At 22.6% G+C, this 26,424-nt stretch overlaps 2 protein-coding genes across 2 annotated transcripts in view; one reads left to right on the top strand and one right to left on the bottom strand.

Annotated features, from left to right (window-relative positions):
- LOC117168960 (AP-3 complex subunit mu-1) overlaps positions 1-15,484 on the bottom strand; it is a 21,989-nt gene extending 6,505 nt beyond the window's left edge. Inside the window, exons 1-5 of the mRNA XM_033354964.1 lie at positions 15,304-15,484; positions 9,019-9,203; positions 6,296-6,530; positions 3,190-3,349; positions 2,899-3,012 (exon numbers count right to left, since the gene is read on the bottom strand). Of these exons, the coding sequence (XP_033210855.1) occupies positions 2,899-3,012; positions 3,190-3,349; positions 6,296-6,530; positions 9,019-9,203; positions 15,304-15,338 (729 nt within the window). The 5' untranslated portion in view covers positions 15,339-15,484. The remainder of the gene's footprint in view (positions 1-2,898; positions 3,013-3,189; positions 3,350-6,295; positions 6,531-9,018; positions 9,204-15,303) is intronic.
- A 173-nt stretch (positions 15,485-15,657) lies between these two features.
- Positions 15,658-26,424, top strand: part of LOC117170238 (craniofacial development protein 1) — a 16,085-nt gene continuing 5,318 nt past the window's right edge. Inside the window, exons 1-3 of the mRNA XM_033356867.1 lie at positions 15,658-15,826; positions 19,637-19,986; positions 25,380-25,915. Of these exons, the coding sequence (XP_033212758.1) occupies positions 19,638-19,986; positions 25,380-25,897 (867 nt within the window). The 5' untranslated portion in view covers positions 15,658-15,826; position 19,637 and the 3' untranslated portion in view covers positions 25,898-25,915. The remainder of the gene's footprint in view (positions 15,827-19,636; positions 19,987-25,379; positions 25,916-26,424) is intronic.

Genomic DNA, 26,424 nt, shown 5'->3' with positions numbered 1-26,424 from the left:
TTTTTAAATTTCTAACGCTTTTAGTGCCGAAATTCTTTAGACTTAATATTTAGAAATTTGTTTCATAATGGATATTTCAGTTGTTTATATTTTTAGTGTTAGAAAATAAAAATCCAGAGTCGAGAACATATAATTTAAGCAATAAAAAAATAATCAAAACATAAACAGGGCGTCCAGCGATTCCTAGGAACGAAATTCAAGATCTTTTTTAGGTTTTACAGTTAAAGAAATCAAGGTTTTTGGGATATTCGAAAATATCTAAAAATCTTTGTAAAGTCTTTGAAATTCTTGACATTTTTGAAAAATTTTTTAAAATTTTTAATATTTTAAAACCTTTGTTAATTTGTTAACATTTTTGAAGTGTCTATAATTTCTGTGAAATCTTGAAATTTCTGTGAAATCTTTTTAAATTTTTATAAAATCTTTGTAATGTTTGTGAAAGTTTTTGAAATCTTTCTTTAATCTTCGTTTGTGAAAAATTTTATGTTCGTTTGAAATAATTAAAATCTTTTGAAAATTTCTCAAATTTCTTTAAACTTTTTGAAATTGTTAAAAAAATGTTAAATGTTCTGAGACCTTTTGAAATGTTCCAAGTTCTTGAAATATTTTGAAATCCTTATAAATTCTTTGAAATAAAATGTGAACTCGTTTAAAAGTTTGGAAATATTTTGTATTTTGCCTTACTGTACGTTTTTTGAAATTTTTTGAAATCCTTATAGATTCTTTGAAATATTTATGCAATCATTCTGAAATCTTTTGTAATCGTTTAAAATCATTGAAATATTGGAATTCTTTGTGCAATCTTTTTAAGATGTTAAAAATCTTTGAAATATTTGTGAGATTTTTTGTGTTCATTTAAAATCTTTAAAATATTTAAAATCACTGTGAAATCTGTTGAAATCTTCTAAAAATTTCAAAATCTTTGTGAGATCTTTTGAAATCTTTTAAACAAATTTAAAATTATTAAAAATTTTGTAAATGTTTTTAAATCTTTGAAATCTGGTGTACGTTTGAAATTATAAAAATATTTAAAATATTTGTGAAATATTTTAAAATTTTGGTAAAATCTTTGAAATCTTTGTGAAATGTTCTAAATTTTTGTCAAATCTTTTTGAAATATTTTGAAATCTTCTAAAAAAATTTGAAAGCATTAAACATTTTTTCAATGTTTTAAAATCTTTGAAATCTGGTGTACTGTATTCTTTTTGAAATCTTTATGAAATTTTTATGAAACCTTTGAAATATTTATGAAATATTTTGTATTCATTTAAAATCATTAAAATAATTGAAATTGTTGAAATTTTCTAAAGTCCTAGAAATCTGGTTTACTATACCCGTTTTAAAATCTTTAAAACCTTTAAAAATCCTTTAAAAGTTTTGTGAAATATTTTGAAATCTGCTAAACAAATTTTAAATAGTTTTAAATCTTTGTGAAATCTTTTCTATTCATTTTAAACCATTAAAATGTTTGAAATATTTGTGAAATATTTTGAAATCTTATAAAAAATAATTGAAGTTTTTGAAAATCTTTGAAATGTTCTGAAATCTTAGAGATCTGGTTTGCTATACCCGTTTTAAAATCTCTAAAACATTTGAAAATCCTTTTAAAAGTTTTGAAATCTTTGTGAAATATTTTGAAATCTGCTAAACAAATTTGAAATAGTTTAAAATCTTTAAAATTTTTATGAAATATTTGTGAAATCTTTTTAAATTTTGATGAAATTTTTGTGAAATGTTTAAAAATCTTTGTGAAATGTTCGAAATCTTTGTAAAATTATTGAAATCTTTTAAAATCTGCTAAACAATTTTGAAAGCGTGACAAAATCCTTTAAATGTTTTGAAATCTTTGTGAAATATTTTCAAATATTCTAAAAAAGAATTGAAATTGTTGAAAATCTTTGAAATGCTCTGAAATCTTAGAAATCTGGTTTACTATACCCGTTTTAAAATCTTTAAAAATCCTTTAAATGTTTTGAAATCTTTGTGAAATTTTGGTAAATTTTTTAAATCTTTGTGAAATCTTTTGAAATCTGCCAAACAAATTTGAAATAGTTTAAACTCTTTCAAATCTTTTGAAATTTGTATGGAATATGTGTGAAATTTAAAAAAAAAATTATGGAATCTTTGAAATCCTGTTAAAAGTTATAAAATCTTTGTGAAATTTTTGTAAAATCTTTGAAATCTCTGTGAAATCTTTTTAAATCTGGTAAACAAATTTAAAATAGTTAAAAACCTTTAGAATGTTTTGAATTATTTGAATTTGAAATCATTATCATATTTAAAATATTTGTGAAATCTTTTAAAATTTTGGTAAAATCTTTGCAATCTTTGTGAAATGTTCGATACCTTTAAAATCATTGAAATCATTAAAATATTTGAAATCTTTTGAAATTTCAAATTTATTGAAACCTTTTGAAACTGTTTAAAATTGTTTAAATCTGGTATAAAATATCATCTTTGAAATCTTTGACATTCTTTGAATCTTCTGAAATCCTTATGAATTCTTAAAAATATTTGTGAAATTTGTCTGAAATCTTTTATAATCATTTAAAATCATTAAAATATTTGAAAGCTTTGTATACTTTTTAAAATACCTAAAATCCTTGAAAGTTTTAAAATCGTTGTGAAATCTTTGAAATCTTGTCCACTTGCCTTTTTCAAATCCTTAAACCATTTTTAAGTCTTTGAAATATATTGAAATCTTCAGAATTATTTTCTAAGCTTTTGAAACCTCGAACACTGTTTTTAAAAACAAAACAAAAATTCAAATTCAAAGTTTTCGTTAGAAATTTAGGGAGAATTCGAGGTTTTCAAGGTTTTCAAAGTATCTGGACACTCTGATAAATAAAAGAATGAACGTAATATTTGGGGAAAAAATGATTAAATATTTTTAATTACCTCCCATCTTTTAAATCTGACACAAGGGTGGAAACTGACATCGTCGAAGAGCCTCGGATTGACAAAAGATAATGTCAAATCTGGCATTCCACTAAGTTTAATACAACAGTCAATCTAGAGTGAAAATAGAAGTTTAATATTATTTTAAAATCCTGTTATGTGTGCTTTAAATAATAGAATCCATTAATTAATAGTAATTAATAAATAATTTGATTAATTGATTTAATTAATTTAATCAATCAATTTAAATTATTTAATAATATTATTTTTAATAATAGATGAATAGCATACATAGCCCTGTATTTCGGCAAAAACAGTGGCACCAGTTCTGTCAATTATTGCGTCAACTTCTTCGACAACGTCGAAATATGCCTCGTTATTCGTATATTTAACACCAGTTCTTCTCCATGGAACATTCGACAACTGTCCACTTGGTAAAATTGCACTCACGCTTTAAATATAAAAAATAAACTATATTTATTAAAGTCATCCGAAAATGCCTTGGAAATTTTTTAAATGAGCGTGTCTAGCGTTTCAAAAAAAAAAAATGCCAGGAATTTTCCAGTTTTACTGGATCAAAAAATTAACATTTCCAGGTAGCTTTTTTTTGCAGTGAAAAAATACTTTTCACGAAATCCCCAAACTTTCTGCTGATTTAATCTAAATCAGTTCAATTCCGTGTGCAATGAGTTTCCTTTTATTATAATTGGTTTAATTTTCAATACAATTACTAAATTTTTAATAAAAAAGTTGCATTTTTAACTAAATTGTTAAATTTTCAACCTACAAAGATGAATTTTCAGCTAAATTATTAATCTTTTCAAACAAAAAATGATTCAAACTTCTACCAAAAACAGTTGCATTTTCAACTACAAAAGATAAACTTTCAGTGAAAAAATATGTTATTTAAAAATTTTTGTAATTATGAATTTTTAACCCAAAAATGAATAATCAGTAAACAAGAAAATTAATTTGTAACAAAGTAGATCAATTTTTAACCAAAAGGACGAATTTTCAACAAAATAATTTAATTTTCAAACAAGGGGATGAAAATTCAATTAAAACTGTGAAACTTCAAAACAAAACAAAAAATAATTCTAAAAAAAGTAGTTTAACTCTTAATACAGAAGTTAAATTTTCTAATCAAAAAGACGAAATTTCATCCAAATTGTTGGAACTTTTAAGCAACAAAAAAATTTTTTTAATAAAAAGAACGAGTTTTCAACAAAGTGGTTAAACTATCAACTAACGAGGTGAATTTTCACCCAAAAAATTAGGAATCTTTGAACAAACAAATAATTTTTACAAAGAAGTTTTTTTTTCAACAAAGTAAATGAATTTTCAACTTAAATCATAAATTTCCTATTAAAAAGACAAAATTTCAAAAAAATTTATGAATTTTCAACGAAATACTTGAATTCTAAAGTAAAAAGAATAAATTTTTAAACAAATGTTTGAATTTTTAAATCAAAAACATAATTTTGAAAAAAAAATAAAGTAGATAAATTTCCAGTTAAAAAAAATTCATTTTGCAACATGGAAAAGCAAATTTTCAAGAAAATTGATCAATTTTAAACCAAAGTCATGAATTTTGAACAGAAATAATGAATGGTTAGTGAAAAAAAAAACCAACTTATTTTCAACAAAATAGGTAAATTTTCATCCAACGAGATGAATTTTCAATTAAGATGATAAATCTTCAAATAAAACGTAAATATTTAACACGGGAGTTTAATTGTGAAATCAGCAGTTGATTTTTAACAAAAAATCATCAATTTTCTAATTAAAAAATATGAATTTTTAACCAAAAACTTTGATTTTGGTTTGAAAAAATTAATTTTTAATTAAAAATAGTTAAATTTCCGGTTAGAAAAATTAATTGTGCAAGAAAAAAATGAATTTTTAAGATAATAGGTCAATTTTCAACCTAAGATATGAAGTTTCCATTAAATAGGTGAATCTTGAAATAAACAAAAAATCCATTATCAACAAATGCGTTTAATCATAAAACAAATAGTTGAATTTTTAACCAAAATAATTTTTTCCAAAAAGGTAAATTTTATCATTTTAAACTAAAATGATGAATCTTCAACTAGAATAGTCGAATTTTAAACAAATAAGATATATTTTTATCCTAAAGATCAATTTTCTACAAAAAAAAAAAGAAAAAAACGAATTTTCAAGTAAAGAAAGTAAATTTTTAACCGACAATTAAAAGTTAAATTTTCAGTTAAAAGGTTCATTTTCAAGTAAAAAGATGAATTTTCAACTAGAATAGTTGAATTTTAAACCAACAAGAACAACTTCCTACAAAAATTACAAAATTTACAGAAAATAAATGACTTTATAACTAAAGAAAGTAATTTTTCAACCGAAAATTGTAAGTTAAATATTCAGTTAAAATGTTAATTTTCAAGTAAAAAGATGAATTTTCAAATAAAAAGATAAAATTTCATTTAAAAATTAAATAGTTAAATTGCCATTAAAAAAATTGTTTTTACAAAAACAAAACAAAAAAAGAAATTTTCAAGAAAATAGTTAAATTTTCAATCAAAGATATAAATTTGCAATGAAAAGGATAATTCTTCAAATAAGTAAATAAATTTTTTAACAAATCCGTTCAATTTTCAAACAAATTGTAGAATTTTCAAGTAAAAATATTAATTTTTTAATGAATACTTGCATTTCCATTACCAAAAAAAAGATAAATTCTTAATAACATAGTAAAATTTTCAACCAAAGCGATGAATTTTAAACTAAAATGATTAATTTTAAACCAAGAAGATTAATTTTCTACTAAAAAAAACAAACAAATTTTCAACTAATGAAATTAAATTTCCAGTGGAAAAATGAAAGTTAAATTTTGAGTTCAATAGTTAATTTTTACGGAAAACATGAATTTTCAATTAAATTAATGGAATATTCATGTATATGAATATGAATTTAACTAATACAGACATGATTTTCTTATGAGTTGAATTTTTAACTAAGAAAGATTCTTCAGCCGATAGAGAAAAAAAATTCCACTAAACTCTTGAATTTTAAAGCAAAATGCGCAATTTTTAACCAAAATGATTAATTTTCTTCCAAAAAGCATGAATTTAAAAAATTTTTAATCCAGTAATGTAAAGCTAATTTTAAAAATTACGAAAACATTGTTACTTAATTTTATATTTGTATCTTAAAAAATTTAGAAACATCCCAAAAAATTCCCCGGCTTTTAAAAAATGTCCTGAAATATCCAGGTTTTTCCAGGACAAATTTAAAAACCTATTTTTTCTTTAAGGGATTAAAAATTCCAGGATCATGAGAACAATTCAAGGACTTTTCCAGGTTTTAAAGGATTTTCAGGACGCTAAACACCCTGATTAAACGAATATGTAATTATTTCACGTACTTGGATTTTCCTGTAACTGTGTTTGCGATTGTACGTAAAATATTTGGGGGTTTTATCAACTCCTTGAGAATATTAGACTCTGTAGCCAATGGAAATCCATTATCTAACATTTCATCCAATAATTCATAGACAACTACATTGTTTTCCTTGATGATAGTTTCTGTACATTCGTTAAAATAATCCTCAAAAGTATCCACTACTCTGTGTAGAAATTCTATTACAAATAGAGGAGGAACTGCAAATATAAAATATGTTGGCAACTTTTTTTTTGGCGGAGCCAAACTGCTTTCTTGTCACACGGAAAAAATCTCCAGTTTAAATTTAAAAAAAAAAAAAAGATTTTCTACCCAAATAGATAAATTTTTTAAACAAAAAGATCAATTTAAGAAAAAAGTTAAAGATTTAACCAAATAGTGAAATTTTTTACACAAAAAGATAAATTTTTTCGAAGACAGTTGGATTTTAAACAAAAAAGTTACTTTTCAACCGAAAAAGATAAATTTTTATTCAAGGAGCATGACTTTTTTTACCATAAAAGACGAATTTTCAATCCAAAAGAATTAATTTATGACACAACTTAGTTAAATTTTTGAACAAAAATAATGACTAACAAAATAGTTAAGTTTTAAAAAAAGGTATTTTTAACAAAATAGTGCATTTTCTAAACCAAATATTTGAATTTTCAGACAAAATTCAATCAAAATAGTTAGATTTTCAAGCAAAACAAAAATGAATTTTTAACAAAATAGGTGAATCCTCTACTAAATAGATGAATTTTCATTCAAGAAAAATGAATATTAAAACAAATAGTTGAATTTTTTATTATAAAAGATAATTTTTAACAAAGAAGTTTTGACAAACCAGATTTTTCGATGAAAAGTTAATTTTTAACAAACAAAAAAACTAATTGTTAAAAAAAAAGTTGAATTTTCGATCAAATAGTTACATTTTTTACCAAATGATTGAGTTTTGTAGCAAAAAACAAACATTTTCTGAAAATGAATTGAATTTTCAACCAAATAAAATATGAACTTTCAGTTAAAATGATGCATTATTTAAAAAACATTAATTAAGAAAAAATAGTTTAACTTTAAACCTAGTATTTTATTTTTCAACCAAAACAGATTTTCATTTAATTAAAAAACAATTGAATTCAACCAAAAAAGACGAATTTTAAAAGAAAAGGTGAATCATCAACCGAAACGTATTAATTTAAAACCAACATTTTATTACAACAAAATAGTTGAAACTTTAACCAAAACAAATTTTTAACCAAAATGATTACTTTTCTGCCATAAAAGATAAATTTTCAATCTAGAAGAGCGAACTTTGAACATTTTATAACAAAAAAGTTGAATTTTAAAAAAAAACAGATAAATTTCGAAACAAAAAGTTCATTTTTAATTAAGAAAGATGACTTTTCTAAGATTAGAAATTAATTTTCAACAAAAAAGTAAAGTTTTTCAGCTAACAAGTGTAATTTTTTTATAAAATAGTAGACTTTTAAATCGGAACAGATGAATTTATCATTTTTAATCAAGAAAGATGAATTCTCAATCTGGAAGGGCGAATTTTTAGCATTTTCTAACAAAAAAGTTGAATTTTCGAAAAAAAAACAGATACATTTCGAAACAAAAAAGTTCATTTTTAATTAAGAAAGATGACTTTTCTAAGATTAGAAATGAATTTTCAACAAAAAAGTAAAGTTTTTAAGCTAACAAGTGTAATTTTTTTATAAAACAGTGGACTTTTAAATCAGAAAGGGTGAATTTTTAACAAAAAAAGATAATTCTTAATCAAGAAAAAGGAATTTTATACCGTGAAGATTAATGTCCTATCAAATATATCTAAAATGCAGGATAAAGTTCAAAACAAAACATGAAATACTTAAGTTTTTAAATAAAAAAATTCATTTTTAATAAGAAATAAGGAATTTTCAAACGAGTTTTGATATTTTAAACCAAAAAGATAAATTTTCGACCAATTAGATTAATGTTCTAACAAAAACACGAATTATATACGAAAAAAATTTAATTTTCAACCCACAAATATGACTTTTCAACCAAAAATTCAATTTTCAACCAAATAGTTTAATTTTCTACCAGACTGCTGAATTTTAAAATTAAAAAGTTGAGTTTTCTCCGAAACAGTAAAACGTTTAAGACAAAATTCCTAATGAAAAAAATTATTCTCTTACAAAGTAGTTCAACTTGAAGCGAAGTAATTGACTTTTCAACAAAAAAAGATGAATTCTCAACAGAGCATGTTGATATTTCAACCAAATAATTGCATTTTTAACCAAAAAGGAAACATTTTCAACCAAGAAGATTAAATTTCTACCAAGAAAGATTCATTTTCAACAAAAGACAGGAATTTTCAACGTAATTTCTTAATTTTAAAGCCAAAAAAAAGAGTTATATACAAAAAAACTTGAAATTTCAACCCAAAAATATGATTTTTTAATCAAAAAGTTTAAGTTTCATCTCAAGAGATAAATGTTTAACCAAATAGTTAACGTTTCAACTGAAAACAGATAAATTTTCAACCAAAAATAAGTTTAATTGTCAATTAAAAAAAAAAATTATTTTCAACCAAAGAGATGAATTTAAAAAAAAGGATTATTAAATATTTAGCCAAATCATGTTTAACTAATCGAAGTAAATTTCCCCCTCAAATTGAAAATTAAATTGATACATTAAAAATCAGCGACATAAAATATTTACCTTCTGTCGTACAAACTGCGACAAAGAACATATTGCAACGATAAATACTGATTAAATAATGATGAGGTGTTGCTATTACAGGAGGAGTGTCCTCGGGCGACAAAACTCTTCGCTGTTGATCAAAAAAGTAGTCGCATAATGAGCGTGCGACTGCGCTTTTCCAATGTTTTTCCATAAAAACATCTCTGCAAAGGAGAAAAGATTTAGAAATTGTCTTGTAATAGTAGACATACCTTTTATTATTCCATAAGAAATTCAAATAGTCATTATAAAAAATCAGTATACAGGGTTGGCCGTTTTAATCGACGAAATAATTTCCCGGTCAGTTCCCGTTTTTTTCCCGGTTCGCAAACATTTTTCACGGTCAATAAAATTAAAAAATGGAACACTAAAGCTAAAAAATTTTCGACTTGAGGTAATAAAAACTGAGCTGCAAATAAAAGCACTGAAAGTAGAACTGTTAAATTTTGAACTTTTAAAATTGAAATTTAAGTTTTTAATTTAAAAATTTTTTATTCAAATGCTCGATAATTTACGCGTATAAAATTAAAGGTAAAAACAGTTTTCAATATTAAAAAATATAAATCCACGGTATCATTTTCAATGTTCTAAATTAAAAATTCAATCAATGAACTTCAAAATTTTCAAAATTATACAATTTTAAGGAATCTTAAGCTAGAAACATTAAATATTTAAAAATTGAAAATTTTTTAACTAACCACTTCTTAAATTAGAAATTCAATTTTTTAATTCTTTTTAAATTAAAAAATTTTTTTAATTCTTTTTAAACGGTTTAAACATCCTGGGAAAGCTTCAAAATTTTATTTCAAAATCTTGAGAAATCTAGAAGTTGTTTTACATTTGCATGATATTTTTTAATCTTTATAAAACTCCTAAATATCTCTTAAAATGACTAAAAAAATTTCTACAAATGTTCATTTATAAATTAAACATCGAAATTCAAAAGTTTCACTAACAAATTAAGCATTTTTCAAGTACAAAAATTAAAATTGTAACGTTCAAAGTTTAAAGGCTCTTAGAAATTTTAAAGATTCCAGGCTTTCCAGGTCAAACAGTTCAGTTACAGATTCTTTACTTTTAAATATTTGGTTTTAATTTACTTGTCTTAAATAAAAATTCAAATATTGCTAAATATTAAATAATTAATCTATTTTTTAATTAAAAATTTCAAATTGAATGGGTTAAAAATTGAATATTTTAGACTGAAACAATATTTTTAATTTAATAAAATCCTTGAATCAAGAATATATTATTATGAAGTTATTTACAAGTTGAAAATAGTTTATAAACTTTCAATCACACGTTCACATTTGATTAATAACTAAGACTTTCAAATTGAAACCATTTAAGTTTTAACGTTAAAATTTTAAAATTCTTAAATTTTGAACTGATTTAAAATCGTTTTGTCAAATCGTGTTTGTTCACTTTTTATTACCAAAAAGTACAGATAACTTAAAAAATTTATTTATTTATTAAATAAAAAAGTTTTTTATCCCAAATTTTCGACATCAAAGGCTTTTATTTTTGATTTATTTAAGTCTTGAAGAAAGCATTTAAAAGGTCTTTAAATTTAAAATAAAAATTTTTAATGAAAAATGTTTAAAGTAAAAAAATGTTGAATTACGCATCGTAAGTTAAATAATAGCATAATTGAAAAAAATATTTATTCAACTAATTATTTAATAACTGTTGAAATCGAACGTGGACAGATTTTTATTTTACAAATTTTTTAAATTCCCGGTCACAAAAAAACCACCCTGAGTATAGAAATAAGTAATGTTATACTATTAAAAAAATTGATGCAAAAAATGGAGAAAATACAAACGAATAATTTATTTGTTTTACAGGATTCCAAAAAGGAAGAATTTGTTGACTAAATAGATGAATTATCAACAAAACAGTTGAATTTTCAACCAAAGAGAATGAGTTTTTAACAAAAGACTTGAATTTTTAACAAGATAGTTGAATTTTTATCAGAATACTGGAATTTTCTACTACAAAATTCAATTTTCAACCTAATATTCGAATTTTGAAACAAAAAAAGATTAAACTTCAACCATAAATAGTTAAATTTTCAACGAAATAATTAAATTTTTTAGAGAACAGTTTAATTCTTAACAAAGTAGGTGAATTTTAATTCCAAAAGGAAGAATTTTTGTTTAAATAGACGAATCTTTGACCAGAGTTGAATTTGCAACTAAAAACGATGAGTTTTTTAACAAAATACTTGAATTTTCAACAAAAAAGTTGCATTTTTAATTATTTTTAACAGACAAATAATTTAATTTTTAACAGGCCAATGGTATTTTCTACTAGAAAAATAAATTTTCAACCAGATAGTCGAATTTTGAAACTAAAAATATTGAAGTTCAACCAAAAATCGATGGATTTTTGGCACGAAAAGTTGAATTTACAAGAAGAAAAATTAAATTTTAAAGCTACAAAGATGAATTCTTAACCAAAACGAGGAGAATTTTCTACTAAAAAATTCAATTTTCAACCTAATGTTCGAAGTTTGAAACAAAGATTAAACTTCAACCAAAAATAGTTGCATTTTCACCGAAGTAATTTAATTTTTTAGAGATCAGTTTAATTCCTAATAAAATAGATAAATTTTAATTCCAAAAGGAAGAGTTTCTAACAAATAAAAAAAAAACAATTTTCAATAAAATATATACATTTACAATAAATAGTTTAAATTCAAACTAAAAAATATGAATTTTTAATTTAAATATTTCAACAAAATAGTGGATTGTCAACCAGGGATGAATTTTCAACTAAAATAGTGAAACTACAACTAAGAAAATTAAATTTTTAACGAAGTAGGTAAACTCTTAATCAATAGGACGAATTTTCAAAAACGTAATTTAATTTTCAACTAGATAGGTAGATTTTCTATTAAAATTATGAATCTTAAAAAAAGAAAATTGAACAAAGTAGTTCAGCTTTCAACCCAGAAATTTAAATTTTCTGATCAAAAAGACGAATTTTCAACAAATAAATATGTTCAACCCAAAAATATGAAATTTCAACTGAAAAAAGTTTATTTTCAACCAAACAGTTGCAGTTTTAACGAAAAAAGCGTAAATCTCAATCCAAAAAATTAGTTTACTACCAATAAAGACAAACTTACAACAACTAAATAATTTTCAGTCAAAAAAACGAAATTTTTATCCGAATTGTTAAATTTTCAAGCTAAACGATGAATTTTTTGTAAAACAGTTGCATTTTCAATGTAAAATATGAATTTTCAACAAAAAAGTTAGTTTTCAATCAAACAGTTGCAGTTTTAACCGAAAACAAAAGGACATTTGAACCAAAGATATTTGTTTTCTACCAATAAAGACGAATTTTTAATTAATAAGAATCAATTTTCAACAAAAATGGAAAACTTACATTTTCAGATGAAAAAATTAATTAAAAATTTAAAAACAAACGGATTTTTAACAAAGTAGTGAAATTTTCAACTCAAGAGATGAATCGACAAACAAAAAAATAAATGTTTAACAAAGTGTTTCAACTTTTACCCCAGCAGTTGAGTTTTCAAATTAAAATAAAGACTAATTATTATCCTAAAATGGACTAGTTTCCAATTAAAATTTAAAAAATTGGGGAAAAATTTAACTGTTTTGTATAACATTCGTTTTTTTGTGTGTTTAAAATGAATTTTTGACAATAAAAAATTGACTATTGCATTTTTGGTTAAAAATTGATCTTTTTTTCTAAATTCAACTATTTGATTTAAAATGATTGTAAATTAATAAAAATTCAACCGTTTTGGATAACATTCGTTTGTTTTTTGTTAATTAATTTCTAGTATTGAAAATTCTTATTTTTTCAGTAGAAAATTGATCTTTTTGGCCGGTTAAAAATGCATTTATTTTGTCGAAAATTCTTTTTTTTTTGGTAGAAAATTAAATTGTTTTTTAGAACATTAGATTTTTCAAATAAAAATTGAACTATTGCATTTTTGGTTAAAAAGCGTAATTTTTTAGATAAATATTTTAACTATTTAGTGCAAAAGTGATGTAATTTATTGAAAATTTGTATTTTTTTAGCAGAAAATTAATCTTCCGGGTGGTTAAAAAAGGTATTCTTTTGTTGAAAATTCTATTTATGGTAGAAAATCCAATTGATTTTTAGAACATTCGGTTTTTTCATAATAAAAATACAAATATTGCAATTTTGGTTAAAACTGATATTTTTTTGTTAAAAAATGGAACTATTTGGTGGGAAATTGATTTAATAAATTGAAAATGCGTATTTTTTATTAGAAAATTGATCTTGATTGGTTAAAAAGGTATTTATTTTGTTAAAAATTCTTTTTTTGGTAGAAAATTCAATTGTTTTTTAGAAAACTGGATTTTGTTAAAATAAAAATTGAACTATTGCATTTTTATTTAAAAACTTATATTTTTTAGTTAAAAGTTTGAACTACTTGATGAAAAATATAATTTATTGAAAATTCTTATTTTTTCAATAGAAAATTAATCTTTTTGGTTGGTTAAAAATATATTTATTTGTTATAAAATTCTTTTTTTTTTGCATAAAATTCAATTGTTTTTTAGAACATTCGGTTTTGTTGCAATAAAAATGGAACTATTGCATTTTTGGTTAAAAACTGATCTTTTTAAGTTAAAAATTGGAACTATTTGTTGGAAAATTGATGTAATTTATTGGGAATTTTTATTTTTTCTAGTAAAAATTAATCTTTCTGGTGGTTTAAAAGGTATTTTTATGTTGAAAATTAATTTTTTTAAATAAAAATTGAAGTTTTGCATTTTTGGTTAAAAATGATTGTAAATTAATAAAAATTCATCTATCCTAGTATAAAATCAATCTTCTCGGTTAAAGATTCATCTATCTGGTTAAAAATTTATGCATTTAGTTGAAAATTCGTCTTTTTTATAGGAAATTCAACAGCTTTGTAGAACATTCGTTTTAAAAACAATTAATTTTTTAGTGATTTTTTAAAACTTGAACTATTGCATTTTTGGTTAAAAATGTATCCTTTTTAGTAAAAAAATTCAACTATTCGGTGGAAAATTTATGAAATTTATTGAAAATTCGTATTTTTTCAGTAGAAAATTAATCTTCTTGGTCGGTTAAAAATATATTTATTTGGTAAAAAATTCTTTTTTTTGGTAGAAAATTCCATTGCTTTTTAGAACATTGGGTTTTTTTGCAATACAAATTGAACTATTGCATTTTTTGTTAAAAATTGATATTTTTTAGTTAAAAATTTGAACTAGTTGGTTGGAAAAATTATGGAATTTTTTGAAAATTCTTATTTTTTCAGTATAAAATTAATCTTTTTGGTTAGTTAAAAATATATTTACTTGGTAGAAAATTCTTTTTTTTTTAGAAAATTCAATTGCTTTTTAAAACATTGGATCTAGTAGAAAATAAAAATTCAACTGTTGTATTTTTTGTTGAAAACTGATATTTGTTAGTTAAAAATTTGAGCTATTTGGTGCAAAAGTGATGTAATTTATTGAATTTTTTTTAGTAGAAAATTAATTTTCCTAGTGGTTGAAAAAGGTATTTATTTTGTTGAAAATTCTATTTTTTATAGAAAATTCAATTGTTTCTTAGAACATTCGGTTTTTTCATAATAAAAATTAAACTATTGCATGTTTATTTAAAAACTTTTATTTTTTAGTTAAAAGTTTGAACTATTTGGTAAAAAATCTTTTTGGCAAAAAATCACCTTTTTAGTAAAAAAATGTAATTTGTTAGTTAATTAGTTAAAATTTAATTAGTTAAAAATTAAATTACTTAGTTGAAAATTTATCATTTTTTAAGGAAATTCTCACGTTTCAAAGAACATTTGTTTTTTTTTTAAATTAACTTTTTGTAATAAAAATTGAACTATAGCATTTTTGGTTAAAAATTGATCTTTTTTTATTTTAAAACTTAAAAAAATTGGTGAAAAATGTATCTAATTTATTGAAAATTCATATTTTTTCATTTGAAAATTAATCTTCTTTGTTTTGTTGAAAATTCAATTATTTATTTGAAACTATTTTTATAGAAAGCTCGTCTTTTTGGCTTGAAAATTCAAGACTTTGGAGAGCTTTTGTTTTGTTTATTGATTTTGGTTTAATTACACTGTGTTTGATTTAAAATGAAAATCTTTCCTTGGTTAAAATATTAATTATTACATTGTTCGCTGGGAATTCATCTTTTCTGGTTGAAAGTGGTCCATTCTCAGGCATTTAATAATCATTCCAATAATTAAGTTAATAAATTAAATTAACTCACCCGGATGAATTAATGATGAAAAGACTGTTAATCATCTTCCAAATAATTGGCTAATTCTTTAGAGTACACTATAACTAAAATCTCTGAGTATTTTACTGTTGTAACCCTAAAACTCGCTATAATTCAGAATAATATCTGGAAAAAGAAAGTTAAAACAGCTGTGACAGCGATAATGAAAACAAATGATAAACATGAAAAAAGTATCGACATAGATTGGTACTCTCCATTGCAGGGAGTATGCCGTGCTGGAGATTTTCTTTCAGTGAGAAACTTTCGTCCCTCCTGGGATTTTTTATGGACCTTGTCGATGAATGCAACTATGACCTAACTTCACTCCTCCTTTTCACTTTCCAAGAACTCCCAACTTCCGAAAACGCTTCCTCGAGTTTTTCGGAGCAAAAATTATCATCATTTTGTATATTCACTGATATTATTGCAGATTTTGAGACTGCAATATTCATTGAATTTAAAATATAAACCTTGAAAATTGTGTGTCTCATCCGAAGCTTAAACTACTTTCAAGGTCAGTTTCTAGGTTATAATTTTTGCTGAAAATTTTAAATTGTATTTGATAAAGATACGAGAAAAAATTTTGAAAGAATTTTAAATAAGCAAGGTGATCAATGTGATTATAAAGTGTTATTCAAGTTATTTGCATAGAAAGAACCATAGTTTCCATGAATTGGGAATTTTTTTAGATTGAGACTGGGAAATGACCAAAAATATGTAGGTTAACCGGGAATTTTTAAAATTGTAGTAGAAAAATGTATTCCAGAACTTTAAATATAACTATAAATTACGTAAAGTTGTACAATTTTGCTCAAAATGAATGAAAAAATTCTTTAAAATGAATTTCTACGATTCCAATTTGACAGAATACTTGTTCTCTGCTGGACGAAAAAAGACTGCTGAACCGTTTTTTGGTAGATTCATTTATATAATAATTCACAACTCCGCTATTTTCTATTTGATTTATAATTTTTTATTTTGTTTAAAAGCAGAAAAATACACATTTTTTACAACAATTTGTTTATTTCATAAATGTGGAAAATTTTGAAGCTTAAATCGAAAATATTTCAAAGTTTTCCATTTCCGAATTTTATTCAACTTAATTTACTGACTTTTTTAAATCGAATATTTTTCTGTTATTAATATATTGGAAGTGCTTTTATTGGCTAGAATTGGTTGAAGTTTGACTGACTTGTTGGATGTTCATCCCTTATTTTAAAAATTAAACTGTTTTATTGAAAATTCTTTTTTTTTATTTTTAAATTAATTTTTTACCCGAACGTTTAATCTTTTTGGTTGAAAATTTATCATTTTATTTGGGAATTCATTTTTGTATAGATTAAACATTCAACTGGATTTGGTTAAGAATCAACTATTATGTTAAAAATTCATCTTTCTATAGGTTAAAAATTAAATCATTTTGTTGAAAAGTAAAATATTTAAAAAAAAATAAAGCCCTTTTGTCGAAAATTAACTTTTTTTGTTGAAAATCCACCTTTCTATAGGTTTAAAATTACAATATTTGGTTAAAAATTAAACTATTTTGTTAAAAAATAAAACCCTTTGGTTGAAAATTAACTTTTTTGTTGAAATTTTTTTTTAGTGAACATTTTTCTGATTTATTTGAAAACCTAATTATTTTTTTGAAAATTCATGTATTTTTTTAAAAAGACATAATTTTTGTTCAGAAACTCAACTGTTTTGTTGAAAATCCGTTGTTAAAAAAATTTAATTAATTTTTCACCCGGAAATGTTATTTTTTCATTTTGTTTGAAAATTTATCTTTTTTAGTTGAAAATCCAGCTTTTTTTGATGAACGATTATTTTTTTTGGTTGAAAATTTTTTATTTTATTTGGGAATTTATTTTTGTATAGATTGAAAATTCAACTCGATTTGGTTAAAAAATCAACTATTATGTTAAAAATTCATGTTTCTATAATTAACTTTTCTGTTCAAAATTTATCTCTGGCTACAAATTAAAATATATTTTTGAATTTTCATTTTTTTAGTGAAAAAATATCTTTTATGTGAAAAATTCTACTAGATATTTGAAAAATCATATATTTCGTTCAAAATATGGTCTTTTTTGGTAGAAAATTAATTTTCTGGGTTGAAAATTTGTCGTTTTGTTTGAGAATTCATTTTCGTGGTTTCAAGATTCAACTATTTGTTTAAGAAATCAACTATTTTTTTTTTAAATTCATCTCTTCGGTTGAAAAGATAATTATTTTATTGAATATTAATTTTTTAGTGAAAATTAACCTTTTTTATTTGAAAATTTAATTATTTATTTGAAGATGCATATTTTTCGTGAAAAAGATTTTCTTTTTTTGTAGATAATTTATTTCCTGTTTGAAAATTCGACATATTATTCGGGAATTTAATTTCGTAGATTGAAAATTCAGCTATTTCGTTAAACAATCAACTATTATGTTGAAAACATTATTTTCTTGAAATTAATTTTTTCTTTTACGAAATAGCAACAATTATATTTTTTGATAAGAATTCATCTTTTTGATGAAAATTCCACTATTTTTGTTATATTTCATATTTTTTGCTTCAAAATTCGACTATTTGATTGAATACTCATTTTTTTATCGGCAGAAAATTACTATTTGGTTGAAAATTAAACAATTTTGTTTAAAACTCAAATATATATTTTTTTTAATCAAGACTTTTTGTCAAAAACTGAACTCTTTTGTTAAAAATTCATCTCTGGTTGAAAATCAAATTTTTTTGTGAAAATCTATATTTCTTACTTGAAAATCCTACAATTTGTTTGAAAATTAATGTATTTTGTTAAAAATACATCCTTTCGGTTGGAAACTCAACCTTTTTGTTGACAATTAATCTCTGGTTGAAAATTGGACTATTTTGTTGAATTTAAATTTTTTTACTGAAAAGGTATCTGTTTTATTTTATAATTAATGAATTTTGTTAAAAAAAGTAAAAACTGATATTTTAAAAATTTAATTATTTATTTGAAGATACATGTTTTTTGTGAAAATTATCGTCTTTTGTGGTAGAAAATTAATTTTTTGGGTTGAAAATTTGTAATTTGATTTGTTATTTTATTTTGTTAAAAAGACATCCTTTTGGTTGGAAACTCAACCTTTTTGTTGACAATTAATCTCTGGTTGAAAATTGAACTATTTTGTTAAATTATATTTTTTTTGGTGAAATGTATCTGTTTTATTTGAAAATTCATGAATTTTGTTAAAAAAGGTAGTCTTTTTTTATTGAAAATTAATTTTCTTGTTTAAAAATTTGTCGTTTTATTTAAGAATTCAGTCTCGTGGGTTATAAATTCAACTGTTTGATTAAAAAATCAATTATAATGTTGTAAGTATAATTATTTCGTTGAAAATTTAACTCCTTGGTTGAAAATTTAATTATTTTATTGAATATTAATTATTTATTTTAGTGAAAATTTATTTTTTTTTTATTTTAAAATTCTTGGATTTCATGAAAAAAGATCATCTTTTTTGTTTGAAAATTCAACATTTTATTTGGTTGAAGCTTAATATTTTTTTATTAAAATTTCGACTATTTGCTAGAAAAAATGTATCTTTGCAGGTCGAAAATTCCATCATTTGGTTAAAAATTAAACTATTTTGTTGAAAATGTATTCTTTTGGATTGCAAATTATTTTTTTTTTTTCGTTTAGAATTAAACTGTCTTGTAAACAAATTCGCTTATTTGATCAGAAAGATATTTTTTTGCTGAAAATTTCATCATTTTTGTTTAAAATTCATCTCGTTTTGTAAAAAATTTCGATTTCATATTGAAATAAATATGTTCCTAAATTTTTTTTTTATTTTGAAGCGTTTTTTATAATTTTATCTTTTTGCACTATCAGAACTGAATAATATTTTCAGTGACGAGCTAAAATTTCATCTCAGTTTTCATTCTCAGTTTTGATTATATTATCAGAAAAAAGTAATGAAACAAAAATTTCATAAAATTGTTGTGAAACTTAAAGTTGAAGAAATAGTGGGAAAATGAGAAATTTTGAAATATTTAGAATTTCCAATAAAAAAAAATTACTTTTAAACAAACTAATCAAATTACAAAGAAGAGTCAACCAAAATATTTTTTTTTCTAAAGTATGCCCTCAGTTATTTTCCAAAATTAGTCACGATTAAATATGAAAATATGTTCCTCCCGTTTATAAATAATTTTTAACAATGCTTATTTTCGAGTTTGAGATAACTCTAGTAGATCCTTAAATACTTTTTATTTTTGAAAGCCTTGAAGTGAAACATCCTGCATTATTTTAATTTTCTTGAAAAATTAGAAAATGTGAATATTGAACTATTTTAGTATGTCTGAAAAACACGAACTTCCTTCTGACTCGGACGAGGATGACGAGGACTATGTTCCTGAAGGGCATGAAAGTGTATCTGAAGTGGAATCTGACGGAGATGCAGAAAATTCTCCGGATGATGATAACCAGGATATTCGAAAAGATACGGATGTCAGTAAAAGGCGGAAGCGGTGTAAAAGCATGAAGAGCAAGGATGCCAAACGTAAAAAGAAGCAGAGAAAATCTGCAGTTGAGGAAAAAGAGGCAGAAAAATGTGCTGAGGAGGACAACAAAGCAAAGGTACTCAGTGAGGAAGAAGAGAAGAAAAGAGCTGATTCTTTGTGGGCAGATTTTATGAAAGATACGGGTGAGCCAGTGTTTTAAAAAATTTTATAAAGCTTAAAAAATTTAATTTTAAAATTTGTATAGTTTTCAGGACATTTTTTTAATAGTTGAATAATTTTTTTAAAAGGCAGGAAATTTTTTCGAGAGTGTGCTTAATTTTATTTTTCAATTGCAATATAAAATTGAATAACAATTATTCTTAACTTGTAAAAGTAGTTTTATATTATTTTATTTAACTGTTTTATAAAAATTCTTTTTATTTTGGTTTGAAATTAATTTTTGTGACTGAAAATTGAACTGATCTATTTTTGGTTAAAAATTAAAATATCTAATTGAAAATCATCTTTTTGGTAGAAATTTCAACTATTCTAGTTAATGGTTCATAACTTTTGTTGAAAATTAATTAGCTTGGTTGAAAATTGGTAGTTTTTAGTTGAAAATTCCAATACCTGGTTAAAAATTCATGTATTTTGTTAAAAATTCTTTTTTTTTCAATTTATATTTTTGAAAAGTGTTTTTTTTTTGGTTTAGTTCAATTGTTTTTTTTTTATTAAAAATTAAACTGTTTTGTTTTAAATTCATCGGTTTGGTTGAAAATTAATTTTTTTAACTGAAAATTTAACTTCCATTTTTGGTTAGAATTTGATCGTTATTAGTGGAAAATTCCAGTATCTTTTTGTCTCTTTTAACTGAAAAAAATCTTTTATAGTTAAAGATTTAACTCATGTTGAAAATTCGTCTTTTTTTGGTTAATCGAACTGTTTCTTTTTATTAAAAATTTAATTATTTTGTTGAAAATTCATCGGTTTCGTTAAAAATTAATTTCTTAAACTCATAATTTTAATTAAAAATTCCTCAATGCTTGAAAATTGAACTGCTGAAACTGTAACTATATCTTTTAATTTTATTTTTTTTCTATTTAAAACTTAGTTATTTAATTTTTGGTAAAAAATGATCTTTTTTTAGATAAAAATTTGGCTTCTTTAATAGAAATTAATTTTATTGATTCTAAATTAATCTTTTTGTTCAAAATTCATTTATTCTGATCAAAGATTCATAATTAAATTTGAAAATTTATATTTTTCGTTTAAAATTCTACTATTCCCGTTGAAAGTTATTATTTTAGTTGAAAATTTATCACTGTTTGAAAATGTGACTATTTTTTTTAATTCGTTTTTTTTTAAATTTAATTTCTCTTTTTAACAGAAAATTCTATTATTTTTGGTGGAAATTTTTTATTTTTCATTTGAAAATTTATGCATTTTGTTGAAAGTTCGTCTTTGTTTTGGTAGGAATTAATCTTCTTGGTTGTAAATTCAACTATTCCAGTTGAAAATTCATCAGTCATGCAATTTTTTGTCTCTCTTGACTGAAAAAAATCTTTTATAGTTGAAGATTTAACTCAAGAGACGTCTTTTTTGGTTAAATTCAAGTATTTTGGGTTAAAAATTAATTTTTTTAACTTCCAACTACTACATTTTTCGTTCAGAATTAATCTTTTTCGAATGGACGTTAAATGACTTTGTTTAAATTAAAATTATTTTGTTAAAAATTGATTGTTTTGGTTGAAGATTCATAATTTTAATAAAAAATTCATCTATTTGTTTGAGAAATCATCTATTTTGTTGAAAATTCGTTTTTTCTTTGGGATAAATTAATCTTCTTGTTTGAAAATTAAATTTTTAGTTAAAAATTTAATAATTTAATTTGAATATTGACCTCTTTGATTTAAAATTCAACTATAACAGTCGAAGATTCATTATTTTTGTTAAAAATTCATTACTTTTGATTGGCACTTTATCTTTTTAAATTAAAAATTTAACTATTTTGGTTAATGATTCATAAATTTTGTTGAAAATTAATTTTTTTAAATTGAAAATTTAACTATTTCATTTTTTGTTAGAAATGGATCGTTTTTAGTTGAAAATTCAAGTATTTTGTTGAGAAATCGTCTTTTTTTAGCTGAATTCAACTGTTTTTGATTCAAAATTAAATTTTTTATTGGTTTTTTCGTTGGCTGAAAATGAATTTTTTTTTAACGAAAAATTAACTATTCCAGTGATTTCTTTGGTAGAAATTAATCTTCTTGGTTGGAAATTCACTCTTTTTTCTTTAAAATCATTTGTTTTTTATAAACACTTAACTATTCGATTTTTGGTTAACAAATGACCATTTTTAGTTGAAAATTTGACTTCTATCGTAGAAATTAGTCCTCTTGATTGAAAATGAACCTTTTTTGTTGAAAATTCAATTATTCTAGTTAAAGATTCATAATTTTATCTGAAAATTCATTTTTTTAGTTCACAATTTAACTATATGGTTGAAAATTTGTCATTTTCAGTTGAATTCAATTGTTTTTTATTTAAAATTTTTAAAATGTTGTGTTGGAGTATCAACTACCACATTTTTGTTCGGAATTGATTTTTTTTTTTAATGAAAATTTAATTACTTAGTTAGAAGTTAAAATCTGTTGTTGAAAATTATTTTTTTGGTTGAATATTCATAATTTTAATTTAAAACTCATCTCTTCGGATGAAAAATGAGATATTTTGTTGAAAATTCGTTTTTTCTTTGGCTGAAAATTAATGTTTTTAACTGAAAATTAAACTATTTTTGTTCGAAATTGATCTTTTTTTGAATGAAAATTTAATTACTTAGTTAGAAGTTAAAATCTGTTGTATAAAATTATTTTTTGCTTGAAAATTCATAATTTTAATTTAAAACTCATCTCTTCGGATGAAAAATGAGATATTTTGTTGAAAATTCGTTTTTTCTTTGGCTGAAAATTAATTTTTTAACTGAAAATTAAACTATTCCGTCTGAAACCCTAAGTATTTTGTTGAAAATTTGTTTTCTGTTGTTGGTTGAAAATTATTTTTTTTAACTGAAAATGTTTTAATTATTACTTATGTTTTAATTATTAATTATTAATTTAAATGATTGCAGTTAAATATTTTACCATTTTAGATTAAAAGTTTTCTCTTTGGTTAAACATTAATTTTTTTAACTAAAAACTTAACTATTCATTTTTTAGTTAAAAACTTATCTTTTTTAGTTGAAAATTTGTCTTCTTTGGTATAATTTTTTATTTTCTTGGTTGAAAATTTATTTTTTGGATAAAAATTTAATAATTCTAGTTAAAGTTTAATCATTTTAGTCGGAAATTCATCTTTTTGTTTAAAAATTTAACTATTCCAGTTGAAGATTCATTATTTTAGTTTAAAATTCGTCACTTTGGTTGAACAATAATTTTTTTACGAAGCGTTTATTTATTCAATTCTTGTTTGAAAATTTATCTTTTTTATTGAAAATTCATTTTTTGTTTGTTTTGAAAATTCTACTTTTTTTGGTATCATTAAATCTCCTTGGTTGAAAATTTAACTATTTTAGTTAAAGATTACTCATTTTTGTTGAAAATTAATCAGATTGGGTGTAAATTATTTTCTTTTTACGGAAAATTTAACTGTTTTGATGATAAATCGTCTTTTTTATTTCAATTTGACTGTTTTTGATTAAAAATTAAATTTTTTTATTTTTCGAATGATTTAATTACGTGTTTGAAAGTTAAACTCTTTTTTATTTAATTATTTATTTTTTTGTGGTGGAAGATTCAAAATTTTAATTAGAAATCCATCTTTTTCGATGAAAAATTATCTATTTTGTTGTAAATTCGTTTTTTCTTTGTCTGAAAATTAATTTTATTACCAAAAAATTAACTATTCCAGTTGAAACTTAAGTTTTTAAAATTAATATATTTTTAACTGAAAATGTAACTATTCTAGTGGTTTCCTTGGAAGAAATTCATCTTTTTGGTTGAAAATTCAACTATTTTAGTTAAAGATTCATAATTTTGGTTGAAAATTAATCACAATGGTTGAGAATTAATTTTTTTTTACTGAAAATTTAACTATTTTGTTGAGAAATCGTCTTTTTTAGTTGAATTCAGGTTTTTTTGATTAAAAATTAAATTTTTTGTTGATTGGGGTATCAATTACTACATTTATTGATCAGAATTGATCTTTTTCGAATGATTTAATTACGTGTTTGAAAGTTAAACTCTTTGTTAAAAATTTATTTATTTTTTTTTGTGGAAGATTCATAATTTTAATTAAAAATTTATCTTTTTGGATGAAAACATATCTATTTTGTTGTAAATTCGTTTTTTCTTTGTCTGAAAGTTAATTTTATTACCAAAAAATCAACTATTCCAGTTGAAACTTAAATTTTTATTAAATTAATATATTTTTAACTGAAATTGTAACTATTTCAGTGGTTTCTTTAAATTTTTTGTTGGTTGGAATATCAACTACTATTATTTTTGTTCAGAATTTATCCTTTTTAGAATGCAAATTTAATTATGTGTCTTTTTATTAAAACTTAATTTTTGTTGTAAAGATTTATAATTTTGATTAAAAATTAATCCTTTTAGACGAAAACTGACCTATTTTGTTGAAAATTCGTTTTTTCTTTAACTGACAATTATTTTTTTTACTGATAATTGAACTAATCGAACTGAAACCTTAACTATTTTGTTGAAATTTTTTTCTTTTTTGGTTGAAAATTATTTTTTTCTGTTACATAAAATGTATTTATTGCAGTTAAATATTAAATTATTTTAGTTAAAAATTCATCTACTTGGTTGAAAATTAATTTTTTTCAACTAAAAACTTAACTATTCAATTTTTAGTTAAAAAATTATCTTTTTTAGTTGAAAATTTGTCTTCTTTGGTATAATTTAATCTTCTTGATTGAAAATTCATTGTTTGGCTAAAAATTTAAGTATTTCAGTTAAATATTCATTATTATAGTTGAAAATTCATTAATAAAAAATTTAACTATTCAATTTTTGATTGAAAATCTATATTTTTAAATTTAAAATTCATTTGTCTTGTTCAAAATTGGTGTTTTTTGGCATAAACAATTCTTCTTGTTTGAAAATTCAACTACCTCACCTGAAGATTCATAAATATTCTTGAAATTTCATCAGTTTGGTTAAAAATTTATTTTTGAAACCTGAAAAAATAACTATTTAATTTTAGGTTTGAAAATCGATTATATTTTTATTTCAAATTCAAATATCTGTTTGAAAATCTGTCTTTCTTAGTCTCTTTTGGTAAAAAATAAATCTTTTTGATTGAAAATGAAATTACGTGATTCAAAGTTAATCTCTTTTGTCAGACTTTTATCTTATTGGTTTAAAAGTCATCTCTTTCAGATGAAGATTCATTCGAGACCAATTCAAAAAATTATTACTTATGTTTTTAGTATTATTTAATTACTTAATTATTCATTGGTACTCATATATTTAAGAATATATTGTAATATAATGTGTCAAAGCCTTTTTTTATCTAGAAAAAATCTGTAATTGTCAGGGTAATTCGAAATTAAAATCAAACTCTACTTTGCTCCTTTCAGGTGTAGTATCAAAACCAAAATCCGAAAATTCCACATCAACTAAATCTTCAGAAAAGTCTGACAGTTTGGTTGCGAGACCAAAAGTAGAAGAAAAGATTAAAATAACAAAAATCTTTGAATTTGCTGGTGAAAAAGTGAAGGTAGAAAAAGAGGTTTCTGCAGATTCGGCAGAAGCCAGACTATCGGCAACGACTGAGAACCTTCGAAAGAATGTTGACGTTTCTCCAGTTGACGAAAAAAAAGAAGTGAAAGGTGTGAGAAGCCGAAAAGTTGGTTTAGGCGGCATCTCGTCTATTATAGGCCAGCTGGGGAAAAAATCGAAAATAAGTACTTTAGAAAAATCCAAGTTGGACTGGGACAATTTCAAAAAAGAGGAAAAAATAGAGGAAGAAATTAGTACTCACAATAAAGGAAAGGATGGTTATTTAGAAAAACAAGACTTTCTTCAAAGGGCTGACTTACGGCAGTTCGAAATTGAAAAGCAATTAAGAACGACTTCTCGGCGTAGCAATCGATAATTCTTGAGAACTTTACAGGTAGAGTGTTTATTTAATATTTGACTTGAAAATAGGATTCTTACTTCTCTTTTTTCTCAATATAAGCTGCCGATTAAATATTTTTTTTCATTAATCTCTTTCAAATGCATTATAATAATAATGGAATTATTGAAAGAGAGTACAGACTTCACACTCTTTCCTTTAACTTATCCTTTTTTCATTTTTTCGCTGAAATGCGAACTGAGTTATTAGTTAATTTTTGCAGAAATTTCATATTTTTCGTTAAAACTTAATCCTTTTTGGTTGAAAATAAACTGTTTTGTTAAAAATACATCAATCATCTAAAAAAAAATGGAATATTTGTTAAAGATTTCACAGTTTGGTAAGCAATGCAATTATTTTGTTGAAAATTAAATTATTTGATTAAAAATTGAACTTTTCGATTGAGAATGCAACTATTTTATTAATAATTTGAATATTTTGTTAAAAATTCAACTACTTTGTTAAAAAATCATATTTTTTGGTCGAGAATTCAACTGTATTATTGT

The sequence above is a fragment of the Belonocnema kinseyi genome, chromosome 3 (genome assembly GCF_010883055.1).
Source record: "Belonocnema kinseyi isolate 2016_QV_RU_SX_M_011 chromosome 3, B_treatae_v1, whole genome shotgun sequence".
Classification (NCBI taxonomy): Eukaryota; Metazoa; Arthropoda; class Insecta; order Hymenoptera; family Cynipidae; genus Belonocnema; species Belonocnema kinseyi.
Note: the sequence above shows the minus strand (reverse complement) of the source record. Positions and strands in the feature narration are given on the sequence as shown.